Source organism: Chionomys nivalis, chromosome 4, assembly GCF_950005125.1.
Source record: "Chionomys nivalis chromosome 4, mChiNiv1.1, whole genome shotgun sequence".
NCBI classification, from domain to species: domain Eukaryota; kingdom Metazoa; phylum Chordata; class Mammalia; order Rodentia; family Cricetidae; genus Chionomys; species Chionomys nivalis.
This window is the reverse complement of record NC_080089.1, coordinates 97,188,119-97,209,213: the sequence shown is the minus strand read 5'-3', so window position 1 is coordinate 97,209,213 and position 21,095 is coordinate 97,188,119. Positions and strand designations below refer to the sequence as shown.

At 36.1% G+C, this 21,095-nt stretch overlaps 1 protein-coding gene across 1 annotated transcript in view; it reads right to left on the bottom strand.

The window, feature by feature from the left end:
- The window catches only part of Stag1 (STAG1 cohesin complex component), a 327,633-nt gene that overhangs the window by 246,348 nt on the left and 60,190 nt on the right, over positions 1-21,095 (bottom strand). The window contains exon 2 of the mRNA XM_057766709.1: positions 1,416-1,518. Coding sequence (XP_057622692.1) covers positions 1,416-1,444 — 29 coding nt within the window. The 5' untranslated portion in view covers positions 1,445-1,518. The remainder of the gene's footprint in view (positions 1-1,415; positions 1,519-21,095) is intronic.

Sequence of the window (21,095 nt, the reverse complement as noted above, 5' to 3'; positions counted from 1 at the left end):
TTAATCTCAACCAAAAATACCCGCTCCAGCTAGCTTATTCAACCAAACTCATTCACCCAGCACTTAGATTACTATGCAGTACCCATACACATTTACAGACTTACAATTTATGAAATTTTTCACTTACAAAGCATAATCCCCAATACTAAATATTACCACTACACTTTCTGTAACTATAAATATATTCAAATAAGCTTGTTTCAAATTTTATCTGTTATTAATGTGAGGGCCTATTTAAAATCCAGTAAATATGCTACAAGCAGGGCATATAACAATATGATAGAAAAGCTTATTATTTTAAGAAGTGATAAAGAACATTCTGTGAAATACAATGCTAGGAAAAGAATGAAAATTTATGATCATTGGGGACATCTATTCTAATTTTAAAGATTGAGAGGAGTTCTGTAAGACATCGATCTAAAATAAAGCATACATAGTAAGCTGGATGAGTGAGAACAAAAGTTCTTAAGAACAAAGAAAAGAATATGCAGGGACCTCCAAATTCAGTATTATATCCAAAAAAAAAAAAAAAAAAAAAAAAAAGAGGAACAAGTACATAGAAAATAATTAAATTTTACCTTCGATAGTTCACAAATTTTATAAAGTATCATTAATCTGTCAAACAAGTAAATGCACCTGGAAAGCTTTGTGTCTTAAAGCTTCCAGGAGAGCAGGTAGACGGCTACTCCTGGAAAAGACATCTGTAACTAAACTACAATCAAAAAATAACTGCTTAAACCAATAATCCATTTACTATAGCTAAGTTATCATTATCAAATAGATCAAATAATAAAAGAAACAATATCTGTATATGCCTGTGACATTTTCTAAAAATTCTATAATAATCTCCAACTCCAAGTCTGTCCAACAAATACAACAAATTTAATGATATATTACACTCACATACCAACTGGTATTTCCTGAGATCTAGAAACCAGAATGCCTCAGTAATCATAAATTTAAGATTTAAAAAAAGGAATCTTAATGAAAGAAATAAAACAGTAAGTGTATAAAAAAAAGTACAATATAGGACAAAGGTTAATAAATATTTTCTTCTAAATAGTGAGACCGCATATGGTGGCGTTTGCAGACAACAGAATTACTATCATATCATAGCATATAGCACAAAGAAATGTAGGGCATGTAGTACAGTTCTGATACAGTTTAATTATCAAAATGGAATGCCACATAAGGGTTATAATAAATGACCCCTGATATAATAACATTAATACCTGATTTGTTCAATGTCAGAAAATATGATGACATTCTAATGTCATGAATGAGCAGAGTAATCACATACTCTAACATTTATATGTCAAATATATTGTCTCAAAAACAGAACACATTTGATATATCTCATCAGAAACCTGTAACGTTATACTCATGTTTCTTTAAAAGAAAAAAATTATACTTACTGCAACACTGGTAACTCTGAAGTTATCATTGCTGGAGAGGTTATTCCACAATACAAAAAAAGTCTATATAATTCTAACTTGTTGTGTGATCTCAAGGGCACGCCTGTCAATTTAAAAAGAAAGAAAAAAATTATTTTAAAATAAAATGAATATATCATATGTCAATCAACAGCAACTATGAGCATACTATGAGATATGGTCCACGTAGTTAAAATCTGACATGAACAAAGAAGCTTAGGCAAGAATGTTTACTATACTTTTATTCCTAACCACTCAAACTTAGAAGCAACCAAGAAATTTTTTAGAAGGTGAGTTGAAAAACAAGCTTCAGTATCCAAATATTATTTGATCTGGAAAGCAATTGATCCACCAAGTCATGAAATGCAATGAACAAAAAGAAGCTATCCAAAAAGGCTGCAATCACAGAACTCTGACTGTGTTACACTCTTGAAAAGGTAAAACTATGATGATTGATGATTATCAGAAATTAGGGTGTGCAGATGGAATAACCAGGCAGAGCACACAGGGGATTTTAGTGCAGGGCAACACTTCTAATTAGCAGATAAATGTCATGTACATTTGTCAAAATCCATATGACATTTAATATCAAAATAATGAAGAACAGACTGTGGATGTTAATGGCAAGTGTCAATACAACGGAACCGGCAGTTGTCAGAAGTGTTCCACTCTGAGGAGACAAGTGTAGAAAAGAAATTTCCTGTACTTTCTCCAAAAATTCACTGTAAACCTAACACTGCTCCGGAGGGGGAAAAAGTCTGATTAAATAAAAAAAGAATAGAAAAAGAAAAAAGGAACAAAACACACAGGACTAAGAACAAAACAGAAAGCCAGGTGGTGGTGGCACACACCTGAGTCCTCAGTTTAAAGGCGTGCGCTACCACTGGACTGATAGTTTAGAAAAATATTAAAATTTCCAAGCAAAATATTCCAAAGTATAAAATTTGTTATAAAACCTAGCTAAAGAGAAATCTTAATAGGAAGATAAATGTACATGACATGACATAACCTATCAATGGTGGAGATAAAAATCATGGCAGATTTCTGGATGGAACTATGGAAGCTTGAAGACAATAGAAGACTAAAATTTTGACAGAAAATAATCCAACCCTGATTTATATACTAAGTAACAAAACTAGATCAGTAGCAACACAGAAAGTGGCACAATGGGGAACATAAAAAATATCAACCCTCTATAAAGTAATTCTTTGGTTAGTTACCAAAATTGACCAACCCTGTCCAAAAAAAAAAAATTCAGCTTTTACAGAAATCTTGAATGCAATAAACACTAGAAACAGTACTTTAAAAAGAAAAAAAACAAAACTCTTCTACATTTAGATTTGAAGAAATACCCACTTTGTTTACCTGCCTAGCATCCCTGACTCCCCAAACTAGAAAGTGAATGGGAACAATAGGACTATTTCTTAGCGTAGTTGCAGGTGAAAGAGAAAAACCAAAATAACCTTGTTCTCAAAAATGGTAGCTATGGTTATTTTTTTATTTGTTTTGTTATTTGGTTTTGTTTATGCTTTTTGAGACAGGGTTTCTCTGTAACTTTGGAGCCTGTCCTGGAACTAGCTCTTGTAGACCAGGCTGGTCTCGAACTCACAGAGATCCACCTGCCTCTGCCTCCCAAGTGCTGGGATTAAGGGCGTGCACCACCACCGCCTGCAAAGATTTGTTTATTATATATACAATATTCCGCCTGCATGTATCCCTGTGGGCCAGAAGAGGGCACCAGATCTCATTATAGATGGTAATGAGCCACCATGTGGTTGTTAGGAATTGAACTCAGGACCTCTGGAAGAGCAGCCAGTGTTCTTATCCTCTGAGACATCTCGCCAGCGCCAGTAGCTGTGAATTTTGAATAGTTTCCCATACCTGGTATCTGCTAAAATGGATTTTAAAGAATTTAAAAGTAGTTGCATGGAACAAGATAAAGTCTATGACCCAGCTTATTAAACTATGGCTCAAACCCATCTAGTAGTAGTCACATAACTTAATGTAGGGTTGTGAAGATTTGGCAACAGTTGAAAGTTTCTGAATATTTAATGATCAAAAAATAATTCAGAATCAAACATATAATAAATCTGAGGGATTTCTGGTGGCACTTTGCCCATATCTGTACTGTGTAATTCAATGTAGCCTTGGTTTTGAACGTAAAATATGCAGACTTTGTAACAGAATGTCATCATGGCATGCAATGTCAACAACTATCTGAAACAACTTGGCTCAGACTCTACACTGCAATTGTTATGAACTACATTATTTTTTACCGTAAATGCAGTATTTTCTATTCATACGAAAATATAATGGTTTAGTTAAAGAAAACAGACATTTAATCTTTTTCTACCATCATTCCTCAGCATAAATATAAAATCAGTTTACCTTCAGATTGAATTATGACTGAATTTGAAAATTTAATTTATGAGTTGCTGATTTAAGTTCAATTTAAAAGCTGTTAACTGAATTTTGGCTTTGTTGGATAAAGGCAGAATTTCCAAGTACTTTTTAAATGGCCCTGAACCTCCTGCTATTCTGTACTATTTCTGTGAAGTTGATTTCTCAGCACTGATAATTATAAAAACAGACTTTCCATTATCTCTAAAAACATAAAAGATGCTCTGATTCCTGAATCAGAATTCCAGCTAAGATTTAATTCATCATATAAAATTCCATTATAACATGTAAACTTAATTTTCTATTTTAAAATGGTAAAAGTTCATGTACACAAATAATTTTAATATATTTCTTTATAAATTTATTATCAACAAATGTTTTATTCAAATGACTATCTTGCATAACAATACATTTTCTTAGGCAAAAATTACAAGGCCAGGAGATAGGTGCAAATGCCTTTAATCACAACACTCAAGAGACAGAGGCAGGTGAACCTCTGTGAGTTCAAGGCTAATATGGTCCACAAAGCAAATTACAGGACATTCTGGGCTGTTACACGGATTAACCCTGCCTTGAAAAACCAATCCAAAATAAATAAATGAAAGAACAAATGAACAATTGAATACATAAAATAAACAACTGAAATAAGTTCAAGGAACCATAGTCTATGGAAAGAGCAGCAGATATGGCCAGAGCTGTGTGCCAATAGACTTTTATCTCTCAATAATTGCAAAAGCTTATGCTAGTAAAATGTGAAGAAAAAGCAGGCCCTTAAGTAAACAGTACACAGAAAGAATACCTTGACTAATAAACCAATGTGCAAACAACACCTTTTTTACTTTGGTTACAGCTCTTTAGTAAAACGAAATCACATTACTTATTTAATGATCAAGATTAACATTCGATCACATAAAAGACAATTTCTGTTTAAAACATTGTTTAAGAAAAATAAACAGGTACAGCCCTCAACAGACAGACATCATCATCAAAACCATACACGGGCAATTCACAGAATTAAAATACATTTAAGACGCCTAGTTTTAAATGAACAACATCACAAGATACATATATACATACAAACATACATTATACATATTTATATATATATATGAATGAATAAATGAATGGGTGGCCCATTTTCAATTAAAACAATCACCCTTAAAGAATCTCAGACATTGTATATATGAGACAAAACATTCCAAACATTTCCAGAAGACACACAAAAAAAAAGTAACAACAAATTTGGAGATTTAATGACAGAAAAATTCGAATGTCAGTTAAAAAAAAAAAAGGAAGTTTGTACACTCAAAATAGCCAATGAACACAACGTAGGATTAAACACTCAGAGAAATAATCAAACTCACCAAATTCAAGGAGAATCTTGAAAGAATTAAAAAAAATTGACTTTTCATATTTAATAAATCTTGAATAAGGCTAGTAGCCCTATTTGTCATCATAAATCATAAGTCAAGATTATTAGTATGTGCCAATGAGAAAGTACAAATAAAAATATTATTTTATTTTAAATTTTTTTAACTTCTCTTTTTGGAACCATCAAGGTATAATGTCTTCTTACAATGTCTTTAACTTGATTTTACTTAGATACAGTCAGTTTGAAACCTAACAGTGTTAGTTTTTGTTTCGCAAATTTAAAAAACCTACTTTAGTCAGCATTCTAAAGACATAGGAAGCTATACAAAACCCATCAATCTTTATATACTTACGAAGCAGTGCTCAATAAATGCAAAGAGGTTAGAGAGCTAGTATTAAATTAATGAATGTCAGTATATTTAATGTGCATAATTTATCATCTTGGTTAAAACAAGCAATGATGTTTTTATTGATTATAGGTGGAAATGACAGGTAAGGTTATTGTTTTAAGATCTTTTCAAAGATTTATACAATGAATCTTGCTTTTTCACAGAAGGTCTTATTTTGTTTGCTAACAGGATAATTGCTATGATTTTTTTAAATGAACTAAACTCTCTGTGAGCAGAAAATTGTTCCTATTTCATTCACTGATGTAGGAAGTCCTTCTGTATATGTATTGCTTTTACTGGTTAATGAATAAAGAATCTGCCTTGGACTGTAATAGGGCAGAGTAGAGGTAGGCAGGGGGAACTAAAGTGAATGTTGGGAGAAAAAAATGCAGAGCCAGGAGAATCCATATAGCCCTGCCAGAGACAGATGTCAGATAGAACCTTGCTGGTAAGCCACAGCCACATAGCAATACAAAGATTAATAGAAATAGGTTAAATTATGATGTAAAAGTTAGTCAATAAGAAACTAGAGCTAATAGGCCAAGCACTGATTTAATTAATACAGTTTCTGTAAGGTTATTTCAGGGCTGAGCAGCTAGAAACAAACAAGCACCCTCCTTGCAACAATTCACTGTTATAATTATAAATAAAACTTAACCATCTTTTGAATAAAAACAAAAACTAAATGTGCCACTCAAAGGAAAATCTGTGAATTGAAACTACCAAAGCTGACTTTAGTGAGAATAGCTATCAAAGAATATTAAAGAAGTAAGTGCTGGCAAGGATGTAGACCGAGGAAGGAATATGGTAGAACTATAAATCAGTATAGTAATGGAAAACTACAGTGCACACACATACCAGAATTAAAAATAAAATTGCTACACAATCTAGCCATACCACTGAGTATATATACAAAGGAAATGGAATTAGTAAGCCAAGAAGATATCTAAACTCAATTAACCTAATTGTTCATACATAGAGGTATCAATATAGAAAATATGGTATGCATACACCATGACAGTAGGGTAAAACTATAGTTAACAATAATGTTTAGAACATTTCAAAATGGCTTGAAGGATTTTGAATGTTATCAACATAATAAAACCTTAATTGCTTAAGGTGATGGATATGTTAATTACCCTGATTTGCTAATATGTACATCAAAACATCATGCCCCTTAAACACATTTTTGCATTTGTGTGTGAGAGATAGTTGAGAAACGCTTTCCCAGTAATTGTGGGAATAGCTAAATCAATGACACTCAAAGACCAAGGAGGATTTTCAGAGAGGTTAAAGCAAGGGCAGAGACAAGCGAGATATATCAAAATGAAGAGGAGGAAATTTTAGAATTTCTTCCACATGTGACTTTATATAAACATAGCATCCCACAACCCAATAATGGAACATACTTAACGAAATAGACAGCAAACAGTAAGACATGTCTGAAGAATATTTCCCAAAGCTTTAGATAACTCTCTGAAAATTCATCTCCATGACAGCTTCTCAATTTCTTACCCAAAATGCTGTACGTACACATCTGACCTTTGAGTATTTATGAACATTTCATACTCTAGCTGCATTTTTCTTTTATATTCCACACTCTCTTAACATTTTCTTAAGACTTTATCACCCAATACATAGCACCAAAACCTTAACATTTTCCTGCCTTCTCAGTTATCACTAAACCTCTGCCATTATTCTGCTCTTAAGAACTTTAACACTTACTATATATTTCCCAAACAAAACCCCCTCTACACTTCCTTCCCTGTGTGTACACATACTGTTTCCTTCCTGTAATAGTTTTGTGAAAAAACGTCCCCCGTAGGTTCATATATTTGACCATTTAGTCCTTGGTTGGTGGTGTTTGCGGAGGTCATGGAACTTTTAGGAGGTGGAGCCTGGCAGAAGGAAGTATGTCATCAGAGGCTGCTTTCAGGGTGCTTTCAGGGTGTATAGCCTCTCCCTACTTTCTAGTTCACTCTCTATGTTTGGGTTTTGGTTTCTTTGATTTTCTTTTGTTCTGTTTATGAGGTTTTGTTGTTGTTGTTGTTGTTGTTGAAGAAATGTTAACTCAGCATTCCTATGCCTGTTATCTGCTGCCATAGCTTGTTTCTGCAATGATGAATCAAAAGCCAAGATAAACTCTTTCTTCTGTAAGCTGCCTTGGGTTTTGATGTTTCATCACAGGCAAAAAAAAAAAAAAAAAGTAACTATTAAAGTCTACATACATAACACTATATTAGGAGCAAATGAAGAGCTCTAGCCTTATCCAAATATAAGCTGCATTAAATCCCCAAATTAAAGATTTCATATGACCTCGTACAAGCGTCCTATAACACGATGCCAATGTTTTTGTTTATATTTTTATTTCACAAACAAATATCAAAATTTTCATTCAATTCCTTCTCTTTTAATAATTACATATTTTTTTAGTTGATGGATTTGTTCTTAGAGTAACTTTAGCTTCATGAAAATTTGTACATAGTTTTAGGGATTTCTTTACAGATAGACTGAGATAAAATAAATGTAAAGCACTTTCCTTTCATAAACAAGGCCCTGGGTTTGATCCAAGGAACACTCACACAACTAATAATACATATTTATCATGCAACTTAGGTTATAGTACTAGTAAGAAAGAAAATTGGTTAACTGGTTATTATGTTTGCTTTTAATATTATAGATGCAACCAGCCTAGTTATGTGGTGATTGTAAATTTTTTTAAGTTTTTTTAAAAGATTTAATTAATTAATTAATTTATTTATTTATTTATTATATGCACAGTATTCAGCCTCCATGTATGCCTGCAGGCCAGAAGAGGGCACCAGATCTCATTACAGATGGTTGTGAGCCACCATGTGGTTGCTGGGATTTGAACTCAGGACCTCTGGAAGAGCAGTCAGTGCTCTTAACCTCTGAGCCATCTCTCCAGCACCGATGATTGTAAAATTTATCTTGGGGAATAGAAAGATGGCTCAGCAGGTAAGAACACTAGTTACTCTTCCAAAGAACCTACTCCCTATTCAATTCCCTGCACCCACATGGTGACTAATAGCTATCTATACTCCAGTCAGACGAGAATTAGATCTCTTCTGACTTCTATGGGAACCAGGCACGCATGTGGTACACAGACATATACTAGGGTAAATCACTTATGCACGTAAAATAAAATTTTAAAATTATTATTTAAGCTAGGCATGGTGGCACACATCTTTAATCTCAGGACTTGGGAGGCAGAGACAGGTGGATCACTGAGTTTGAAGTCCACCTGGTCTATAGAAAGAGTTCCAGGATAGCCAGGGCTACATAATGAGACACTGCCTTAGAAGGCACCAGGGAGGGAGGGAGGGAGGGAGGGAGGGAGGGAGGGAGGGAGGGAGGGAGGGAGGCGGAGAGGCCAGAGGAGGGGAGGCAGAGAGGAAAGGAGAGGGAAATGGGAGGGAAAAGGGGAAATGTAAAGGGAAAAGAGGAAAAGGGAGGAGGAAGGAAAGGGAGGAGAGGGGAAGGGAGGGGAGGAGAAGAGAAGAGAAGAAAAACATAAAATTGTGGCTTTCATTACTGCCAGTTGGCAAAGATGAATTGTGTCTGATGAACTCCAACTTTGACTCCTAGATCAGTTCTGTAAGAAATGTAGAAAAGGCAAACGGCACTAATGGGAAAGATCCAATCCTTGATTTTAAAAAAAAAAAAAAAAAAAAAAAAACTGAAATCAGAGGTCAAATTCAAAATAGTAAAAAGGAAGAACAGGATAAATAAGAACTAGAAACAAGAGAAAATGTGATGATATATAGGAGGAAGACCACAGCAGGCTGAGAACAAAACTCCAATGTTATCAGGAAGGTAGTAACTACATCTGTGAGAAAATGAAGAGAAATTCATTCGAATCTTCTATAGAACTTAAAATAGTACCGAAGATAGACATATATTATTTTTAAATGTAAAATCACTAAACTTATGGCAGGAGCTGTGATCGTTAAACCATGAAACTAGCTGGACAAATTAAATGATTGATCAGACTGTTCTAAACTAAAGAGCAATGAAAAAAACCATCAGCTTTTTAAATGTCTAACAAATGAAAATGAAACCCCAAGATATGAACTTCCCTTACACTACATACATGAAAAATGCTTACAAAAAAAAAAAAACCTGACAGTCTTGTCCATCAAAATTACAAAAACATTACCTTGCACTTTTTAAATAAAAACATTTTGCTATGGGTTTTTAAACTCAGGGATTTTTTTCCTCTAAATTCCAACAGCACCATTAAACCTCTCCAGAGATTGGGGCGGGGGAGGGGTGGTGGTGGGGTACAGGAACAGGAACTAATTACATCCTTTTAATTATTTTACTAACGGATCTACCTACTCGTATAAATCAAAACTGACAATTAACATCCTGATTAAGAAAATGCTACCATCAAGACTACATGGGCACTATGTTATTAAACTAAAACAGAGATCATATCAATTCCAAGCCTGCATGGACTAGAGTGAGATCATACTTCCAGGAAGAAGTAAAAAGTATATTACTAATTGTAAAATATTAAAAACCAGGTCACAACATTAGAAATAAACTATTTTATAACTGATGCTTTACTTTGCTTTTTTCAGGTTCATTCCAGTGCCAAACATGATTGCCTTCAAAGGTAGATATATATTATCTTGTAATTCAGAAGACCACAGGTATAAAATCAAGGTGTTAGCCAGAAGCCTCTAGAAGATCTCCCTGAAACAGAAATACACTACCTTCCTGTTAGAGCCAGCATAACCCTCTACTTGCACATAGCTATCTTCTTGGTGTCAGGTTGCCTCTGTGTCCTCACATGGTATCATTGTTTTTTGCTTCATAAACGGTCAGCAATCATACAGGCTTGGAACTAATTAAATATCACCTGTTGTGAAATATTAGTTTAAGTCATGTTGCATTTGTCTATGCTGTGGAATATTAATTTAATGATGCAAAGATGTATTGCACTCTCTCTTTTTTTAATTGGTATCCCAGCTATGTCTTCAAATATTGTTTTCTTCAAAGGAATCAGACTTCTTTTTAAAAACATAATTATTTATTTATCATGTATACAATATTCTGTCTGTGTGCATGCCTGCAGGCCAGAAGAAGGCACTAGGCCCCATCACAGAAGGTCGTGAGCCACCATGTGGTTGCTGGGAGCCGAACCCAGGACCCCCGGAAGAGCAGGCAAGCTCTCAACCTCTGAGCCATCTCTCCAGCCCCTGTATTGCACTCTTTTATGTTGCATTTGTTTAACTCTGTAAAGCTGTGTTACTTTGCCTGTCTAAAACGCCTGATTGGTCTAATAAAGAGTTGAATGGTCAATAGCTAGGCAGGTGAGAAAAATGGATGGGGCTGCCAGGACAAGACAATAAACAGGAGGAGAAATCTAGGCTCTTGAAAAGAGGAGGAGCAAGAAAAGAAAGAGAGGAGGACACCAGGGCTCAGCTACCCAGCCACACAACCAACCACAGAGAAGGGAAGAAAGATACATAGAATAAAGAAAGAGAAAAAGCCCAGAGGCAAATCATGAAGAGAAATAGTATAATTTAAGTTAGAAAAGCTGGCTAGAAATAAGCCAGGCTTAGACTGGGCATTCATAAGTAAGAATAAGTCTCCATGTATTTATTTGGGAGCTGGGTGGCAGGACCCCAAAGAGAAAAACAAACAAAAAAACTACAATAACCCTATGTTAATTAACTGGATTATATCTGCAAATATTGCATTTCTAAATAAGATCACACTTAAGTAGAAGATAAGACTCGTTTATACAATAATATCCCTTTAGTACTTATTCAAAATCTAAGAAATGTTGAGGATTATGTACGTTACCTATGTGCATTGCTAACTTATTGCTAAAAACAAGACAGTCAATACTATAGATAAGAGCCTGAGTTTTTCAAGTTACTTCTCATTCATAGGAAAAAACAATAAACAAAGTAATAAATGCAACAATTTCAGGTTGCAAGAAAATATGAATGTTAGGTGATAAACTACTTTAAAAAGATAGTCTCATACTTTTTAGTCAGTGACATTTGAACTAACTCTTGGAGGACATGTAAGTATAATGGGCAAAAGAGAGGGAGCAGAAAATTCTTTACAATGGAAGGAAAGTATCAGTTTACTTGAGCAAAAAAAATCATCTAGCAAACGTGCAGAACAGACACTTCTCGGGACTACTAATTTTGAAATTATGAGACAAACTTCAGGGCTTATTATTAGTTTTAATTTTACTTAGCATGCCTGCTGTTCACACACACCTGTGAGCATGCCACATGCAAGTATGGAGGTCAAGGAAAATTTAAAGAGCGCGTTCTCTCATTCCACCCTGAACTCCACAGGTGGAGCTCAAGTCATCAGGCTTGCATGGCAAGTACTTTTACCTGTTAAGTCACTTCCTTGGCCTGAATCTTTAATTTAGAAACAATTTTATTAAACTATTTAAACTTTACTAGGTAATTTAAATTTGTATAGAGCAGTAATTAAATTTATTAGTAGTTACACCTTAAGTTCTAAAAGATACAATGAACCAACATTAACCTAGCATCAGTTAAATCAAGACAAACTACTGCAACTGTGTGAAGCTTTAGTGATACTTGGTTGTGCATGCACTATTAAACAATATGCTCCACAATTAGAAGAAAATTGGGAGAAAGATCTTTAAACAAAATTAACATCATTATGATATTCTCCCAATAAAAGGCTTTTCAGAATGGCAAGGGGTTATGAAACTCAATGTAGAAGAAAAGTTATATAAATCATATGTATAAATTTCTCAAAACAACCATAGTTTCATCTAGGCTCACTGGAGCACTATGTCTGCCAACCTAAGGCAATCATCTTGATTAAATATGCTACATGATGCCTCTCACCAGGTTTATGCAATTTGCTTCTCTGGTTGGTCCCAGTTACCTTTGAGAACATAAAAAAATCACGGAATTAGTGAATGTGCAAAATTACTGTACTAGTAAACACAAAATCCACAGATATGACCTCAAAAGTAGAGTTTATACAATAAATACATATGTATACAATTATAGTTTAACACAACTAATAGATTTAATGGGGGCATATATTTAACAGTAAGTTCATTGGGTTCCTTTCATATGTTTCAATTCTTACAAATATACAGTGCTTCTACCATGTGGTATGCATACACACACACACACACACACACACACACACACGAATACAAAAACATGCACTCCAGTCATTGCCTGTGCCTTTCTCACAGCGTTGTTTCAGTAAGTCGGCAAATGAATGATCACTTTAACTTCCTTATTAACTTTTTAGCCTTGATCATCCTAGTGGCTTGGCCACTTTGCTTTTCTGATCTTCAGCTTGAACCCCAATATCTGTCTCAATATTTATGATACAGTAATATAAAAGTCAAAGCCTATACCAATTCCACATTTTTCTTTAACAATTAGTGTGTTAAGTATTATAAAAATAATCAGAGCCCTGAAAATTGATATTACTACAAATTTCAGTATGAATTTTCAAGTCTTCAATTTGACTTCAGAAAATCAAGTGTCCTCTTGTTTTATTATTCTTGTTCTATGTTCTTGTAAGTTAATTACATCAATTTCATCTACTCCCTCCCATCTCCTAAGCAGGCAGAACCACTTAACACATATAAAGACTGCTAGTGCCCTACCCTTGCTAAGCACACTATCAGACTTCCTTGGCAGAAAAACAGCTTGTATTCTGCTCTGACCTTTCTCATTCCTAATGATTGAAGAAATACACATATACATTATTTAAACCAAACTCTCCACCAACACTCCTACTGGAAAGTATCTACAAGGTATTTCAAAACATTAAGAAATTATTGAAGGGGTTCTTCCTGTTTCCTAAAATTATCATTAACAGATGTGCTCAGTTTTATATCATTATGACAAAATAACGGAGATAAAGACATAGTAGCACATATCTATAATCCTATCAGTCAAAAGACAGGAGGGGGGGTACAAGTTTTGGCCAGTATGGGCTACTATGTAGAGATTCTGACTAAGAAAAAACGAATCTTAAAAATAAGATAAACTACTAAAGAAGAAAAGATTTGGTGTGTCTCACAATTTCAGGTTTAGTTCACAGTAAACTTTTGTGGGCCTTTGGTAAGACAGAAAGTAAAGCAAAGACAGCAAACAGAAGGTGAGCAAGAGGCTGAGGACAAGAATGCCCCTCAAAGGCAGGCATGCTAGTTAGTTTTCTGTCAACTTGACACAGCTGGAGTCATCTGAGAGGAGGGCGTCTCAACTGAGAAAATGCTGATCAGGCTGCAGGGAAGCCTATAGAGCACTTTCTTAATTAGTGATTGATGTGGGAGGGCCCAGCCCATTGTGTGTGGGGCCACCCTTGGGCTGACGGTAATGGCTTCTTAAGAGAGCAGACTGGGCAAGCCTAAAGGAAGACAGCCAGTGTGCAGCACTCATCAGCTCCTGCCTAAAAGTTTCTGACCTGCTTGAGTTCCTCTCCTGACTTTCTTAATGACTAACATGATGTGGAAGCATAGGCCAAATAAGCTGTTTCCTCTCCAAGGCACTTTGGTCACAGTATGTGCCCACAGCAATAGTAACCCTAATAAGACAGCAGCTTTCTTCTAATCATTCAACCCCTCCAACTAGCCCTTTCTACCAAATAGCACATTCAGCTAGCTCCTTCATAATCCAATCACATCCCAACCATTTCACCAACAACAAACCAAAGGAATTAACACATGATTTTTTAGAGAGACATTTCATTTCCCAACTATAACATACACCAATACTTTTACTCATAATATGCCATGGATTTGTTTCATATGCATATAGTATAAAAACTTGTAACTGTTAAAGCTTCATAAAAAGTACATAGGTACTTTTACTCAAAAACGTGTTGGCCTGGGGAAATGGCTCAGACACAGAAGTGCCTGCTACACAAACACAAGGATTTTAGTATATGGAGCAGAGTAATGAGTACAAACGTCTACAGAGTCCAGAGTCTAGGCCTCTGGAGCTGCAGTTACACACCATGTGGTTTGGGGACCTGAACTTGGATCCTTTGAAAGAACAGCATACACTCTTAACAACTGAGCCATTTCTTTAGTCTCCAGCCTCCAACACCCTTATTAAAGGCAGGTACAGGAAGCAGACAAAGAGGCAGATCCTCAGAGCTCATTGACTATCCAGCCTATGGATGATGTGGGATGTCCTTCTGTATATGTGTTGCTTTATTGGTTGATGAATAAAGCTGTTTTGGCCAATAGCTTAGTAGGGTGAAGCCAGGCAGAAAATACTAACAGAGATAAAGACAGAGAGTGGGTGGAGTCAGGGAGACACCATGTAGCTGCTTAAAGAAACAGATGCCTGACACTTACCAGTAGGCCACAGCCTCGTGCCAATATACAGATTAATAGAAATGGGTTAATTTAAGATGTAAGCGGTAGCTAGGAATACGTCTAAGCTATCAGACAGGTAGTGCTATAATTAATACAGTTTCTGTGTGATTATTCTGGTCTGGGGGGGGGCAGGAAATGAACAGTTGCCTCCACTTACATATCAGGTGTAACATGAGGGCCTGCTTGTTGGGGTTTCTGTGCTCCCACCAGGTCCCACAGCCGTTTGGGCCCAAAGAAAATCACACAGAGGTCTACATAAGTTAGAAACTGATTGGCCCATTAGCTCAGGCTTCTTATTAACTCTTATAACTTATATTAGCCCATTATTCTAGTATATGTTAGCCACATGGCTTGGTACCTTTTTCAGCAGGTCAGGTCACATCTTTCTTCTTCCGTATCTGGGCAGGACTGGAGAAATGGGCATCCTCCTTCCCAGAATTCTCCTGTTCTCATTGACCCGCCTTTACTTCCTGTCTGTTGCCCCACCTATACTTCCTGCCTGGCTACTGGCCAATCAGCATTTATTTAAAATTGTCCCACACCAATCAGGATCAAGGGATTCCAGATACAATGAGAGATCCTATCTCAAAAAAGCAAAGTGAACCTCAATCAAAGGGGACACGACACACACACGCATGCACGCGCGCATGTACCGATACAACAATTATGTCTCAAATTCTCCTTCATAAAAAGCTTATAATTGAGCCAGGACCGATGATTCAGCAGTTAAGAGCACATACTGCTCTTGCTAAGGACCTGAGTTTAATTCCCAGTATCTTCATTTGGTGGTTCACAACTACCTGTAACATCAGCTCAGATGATCTGATGCCTCTATCCTCCAAACACACATGCACACATGCATACACTATTTCAGTATTTTACTTGCTGTTTTCTTTCTAAATAGGGTCTTACTATGTAGCTCCAGCTGGCCTTGAACTCATACAAATCTGCCTCTCTCTGCCTCCCAAGTGATGGGATTAGAGGCATTCACCACCACACACAGCCTAAAATTACTTTTTTATAAATGTTGATACTACTTGGTCTGACAAGATGGTTTGGTAGGTAAAGGCACTTGTCACAGAGCCTGGCAACCTGAGTTTGATTCTTGGGAACCATTCAGTAAAAGAAGAGAACAGACTTCCATGCAAATAGTGACATGAGCATATGCCACCACAAAAAAAGGAAAACTTAATTTAAAATAGAACTGACTATTTCTAAACAATGAAATTATTTTAACCTTTATTTCTTGCTTTTAATTATATGCATTTACCACAACAAACGAAGGATTGTATATGTAGTATGAACAAATTCTTTAAGTCTGTACATACCTGAACAGAATCTGTTACACATTACTGACAAGTTGCCACTCAGAACCTATAGAAATTCATTTTAAAGGCCTTTAATGTTGCTTAGGCAATTTGTAGCATTTCATTTTGTATAATGAAGCTCTATATTAAAAATACTTGAGTAAAAGTATAGGGAAGTCTAGAGTGATTAAGACTAGATATAATGAAGACAATTAAAAAGTTATTATGATAGCACTACTGGGAATGTGAAGGAATTCCAGCAAGATGCTATTAACAAACAAAAGACATACGTTTCAGAAATGCTGGTAGTTCTTAGCAACAGAACTCGATGAAGTAGACTAAAGTGACTATAAAAAGGATTGATTTGGGGGTACACATTTGGTAGCATTATTGTAATCCCAGCACTCTGAAGACTGAGGCAGGAGGATCACAAATTCAAGGCCACTGAGAGTTATAACTATAGCTATAGACCAAAGACTAAGTCCAGAGCCCCACTTTTCAGTCCCTTCCTTGGGACTCATTGGCAAATCAAGCCCTTCTTGGTACCAGAGACCCTGCAGCCACCACACCTGGCAGATCCAGGCCTACCACAGGAAGGTCCTCTGTACAGGTATCAAGCTTGATGAGTCCCTGGAACCTCACCTGCCAGTGCAATTCACAACTCTCGGGCTTTGCATCAGCTGCACAGCCTGTATCCTGGCCTAACCTAAAACACACTAGACTATCATTATCAAACACACAACCAATGAAAGAAATCCATATGCCCAGGACTCATTATAAAGGCATAAACAATATAAAAGGCCAAAACAGTATATTTCCCCCCAAATCCAACAATCTCATAAAAATATTCTCCAAAAAGAATTATCTAGATGAACTTCAGGACACAGAACTTAAAAGATCATAAACCTCATCAAAGACTTCCAGAAGTTAAAAGAAGACACAAACAAATAGCTCAAAAAAATGGTTATAATCAATACACGTTTCCATAAGTGTAAATTTTAATGATCTCAATACCCCAATCAAAAGACACAGGTTAGAAGAATGGAGTAAGAAACAAAATCTACCTTTATGCTATCTACAAAGAAAAAAAATTTAATTTAAAGATAAAAATTTGCATCCTTAAGGCAAAAAGATGGGGGAAAAAAAAGTATTCCAAGCCAATGGGACCAGCTGCTGATACCCTAACAGACTTTAAAACAATGCTATTAAGAAGATATTTTTTGTGTGTGGGGGGGTGGGGAGAAGGGAGAGAGATTTGTTGTAATCAAGGAAGCAATTAACAAAGCATTACAATCTAAAATATGTGGATATATGTGATGGAGGAAGGTCATTGGTTAAAAATAAAGAAACTGCTTGGCCCTCATGGGTTAGAACATAGGTGGGTGGAGTAAACAGAACAGAATGCTGGGAGGAAGAGGAAGTGAGCTCAGATGCCATGCAGCTGCTCCCCAGGGCAGATGCAATGAAGCTCTGACCCAGGATGGACGTAGGCTAGAATCTTCCCGGTAAGCACACCTTGGGGTGCTACACACATGAACAGAAATGGGCCAAGCAGTGTTTAAAAGAATATAGTTTGTGTGTTGTTATTTTGGGGCATAAGCTAGCTAGATGGCCGGGAGCCGGGCGGGAACGCAGCCCGCAGCTCCTACTACATATATGGTACACTCAACTTCATAAAAAGCATACTACTAGAATTAAAAGTGAATGACTCAGCAATTTCATTGTCCTACTTCCTTGGATAGACAGTTCCCTGGACCAAAAAAAAAAGATAACATAATAACATTATACATCAAATAGACCTAACAAATATCTAAAGAATATTTCATTTTAACCAATTAAGGAAATGCTAACTAAAACTACTTTAAAGTTTCATTTTACCCCAGTCAAAATAGCTAAAACAAAGAAAACAACTGACAACAAATGCCAGCAAAGATGCAAGGAAAGAATAATCCTCATCTACTAGATTACAAACTGGCGCAGTTACTCTAGAAAGCAGTACGGAAAATTCTCAAAAGCTAGAAATAAATTTACTATATGTCCCGTCTATACCACAACTGTGCAGATGCTAAAAGGGCTCGACAGACACTTGCTCAGCCATGTCCATTGTTTCTCTGTTCATAATAGCTAGGAAATGGAAACATTCTTCAACAGATGAATGGATAATAAAAATGTGAGATATATAAACACACACACACATACACACGCACACTATTCATCTGTGAAGAAAACTGAAATCATGCCAGACAGTGATGGCGCACACCTTTAATCCCAGCACTCAGGAGACAGAGGCCTGTGGATCTCTGTGAGTTCAAGGCCAGCCTGGCTTACAGAACAAGTTCCAGAATAGGCACAGTTACACAAAGAAATCCTGTCACAAACAACAATAATAATTGAAATCATGAAACTGACAGGTAAATGGATGAAATTAGAAAGATTATATACTGTGTGGGGAACCTCAAAATCAGAAAAACACAGAATGTTCCTAGTTGTGGTTCTTAGCACTAATCTTCAGACATAAGTAAATGATCTGCAGAACTGAGGAAATCAATCACACTAGGGCAGGGTGTGGGTCTAGAGAGAGGAATAGCAAAATTCAGGTACTTTAAAGGAGGAAATGGGGGATTCTCAACTAGGGAGGTAGGAAGAAGGGCAACAGAGGCAGCAGGAAGAATAATTAACACTAAAAATGTCTGAAAAAGGTCACAGTGAATTATTATTTTATGTTAACCTAAAATTAGATGTAATATGTATATGTGTGTAAATACATATGCATGCAAGTATATATACATAGTTATTTATCAAATGAAATTACATCATTTAGGAGTGATAATGTTCTTTCCAAAAGCCATAAGCTATCTGACAAAATTCCCAGTTCCAAGCATAAAAAACATTCCAAGTTGTTGGTCAAAAGAATCCAAGCAAGCCCCCCAAAAATACACTACTGCTGTTGCTCTTGGCTGTCTCCCAAATTTTAAGGTGTCTACTGCTAAAGGCATCAAGGCACTTTGGACACATAACTTGGGAGGATCCGAGTTGGATCTAAACCCAAAGTCTCCTCCCTGAAGACTAGCTTTCATAGTACAAGAAGGTGCTATGCAGGCTGCCCAGGGAGAAAAGCAAACACTAGTCCTACCTCGCTGTGATGCTTAGAAACCACAGCACTGAACAGCAAAACACGATATTCACAAAGGTGAAATTATAGCACTCTTATCCTGGGGATAACTAACCGTAGTCTAATTAGATGTAAAGCCCATTCAACAGGAAGGAATTTATGTCTGAGACTCTAGAGTGAGTTCTAGAGAACCAGTGGTTCTCAATCTTCCTAATGCTGAGACCCTTAATACAGTTCTTCATATTGTGGTGACCCCAATTATAATATTTTTTCATTGCTACTTCATAACTGTAATTTTGCTACTGTTATGATTGTAATATAAATATCTGGTATGCAAGATATCTGATAGTGACCCCAAAGGGGTCACAACCCACATGTTGAGAACTACTGCTCTAGACCTGGCAAACTAGAGAAAAACATACTACCCACTTTCCTAAACCAGTATAATCTCTAACTACATTATTAATACTTATTCCTACACCCAAAGATGGGTGTGACTTTCAACTCTCATCAAAAATGCTTTTTTTAAGTAGCAGAAACCACTACAGGTTACTAGCCAAAACACAAAGAACTACTGACCATGAGGTGCCCAGGCTTTACTGATGCACCTACAACATAGCTCTCCATCTAAAGCATATGAAACATTACAGAAGTGGGGATGAAAGTTTGTAAGACCTAGAGTACCAGAACATCTGCTTGAGATAGTTTCTCTCTACATACGACAGGGAAGCTACACTCAGAAAAAGTTAACATTATTGCCTGAATAAGACTTGAACAATGATAACACCAGTTGACATGCCAACATGGATGAGTGAAATTTCACAACCTTTCATTCCTAGATGAAGGGCTACAGGCAATTAATGATTGCTGGGGGTGGGGGAAATTCAGTCTTCCCAGGGATAATTTCATAACACGTTATCCAATAACAAGTGGTCAGCACTAAAAGTGCATAAATATGAGCAACACTAAACGGACTCAAAAGGTATTTATCTACTTATGTGTGTGTGCATACAACAAGAAAAAATAAAACAATAGGGATACTATGAAAGTAGGAGTTCTTCATGTAGAGGTAGGGGAACAGTGGAAGAAAGCAGCTGGATATGGTAATAAGCTTTAAGACGAACAAAATATATTATACACATGTGTGAAATGTCATAATAAAACCCATTATTTTCTGCAATTAACAAATGCTAACTGAAATTGGGAGAATGAATTTGAGACCAGTTTGGATTTGCACAGCAAGATTGTCCTCAAAACAAAACAAAAATTAAGCTCTTCCAGAAACAGTATGGGTCAAGACCTTTAAAATATCAATTTTACTTAGATTCCTCAAGAATCCCCCTGAATCAAAACTAAACCCGTAAAGAGACATAACTTTTTACACTAGAAAAAATCCTGGCTAGTTTATTGACAAATTGACACAAGTTTAGAGTTATTTGGGAAATGAGAATCTCAATTGGAAAAAAACCAATGCCTCTGTAAGAATTGTACAAAAGTCTGTTGTGAATTTTCTAAATTAGTTACTGATGTAACAAGGCTCACTCTGGGGCAAGCCGGTAGTGAGTATAAAAGAAAGCAGGCTGAACAAACTACAGGGAGCAAGACAATAATCAGCACTCCTCCATTGCCTCTGCATCAGTTCCTGTCTCCAGGTTCCTGCCCTGACTTCCCTCAGTAAAAGAGTACGACCTGAGTCTT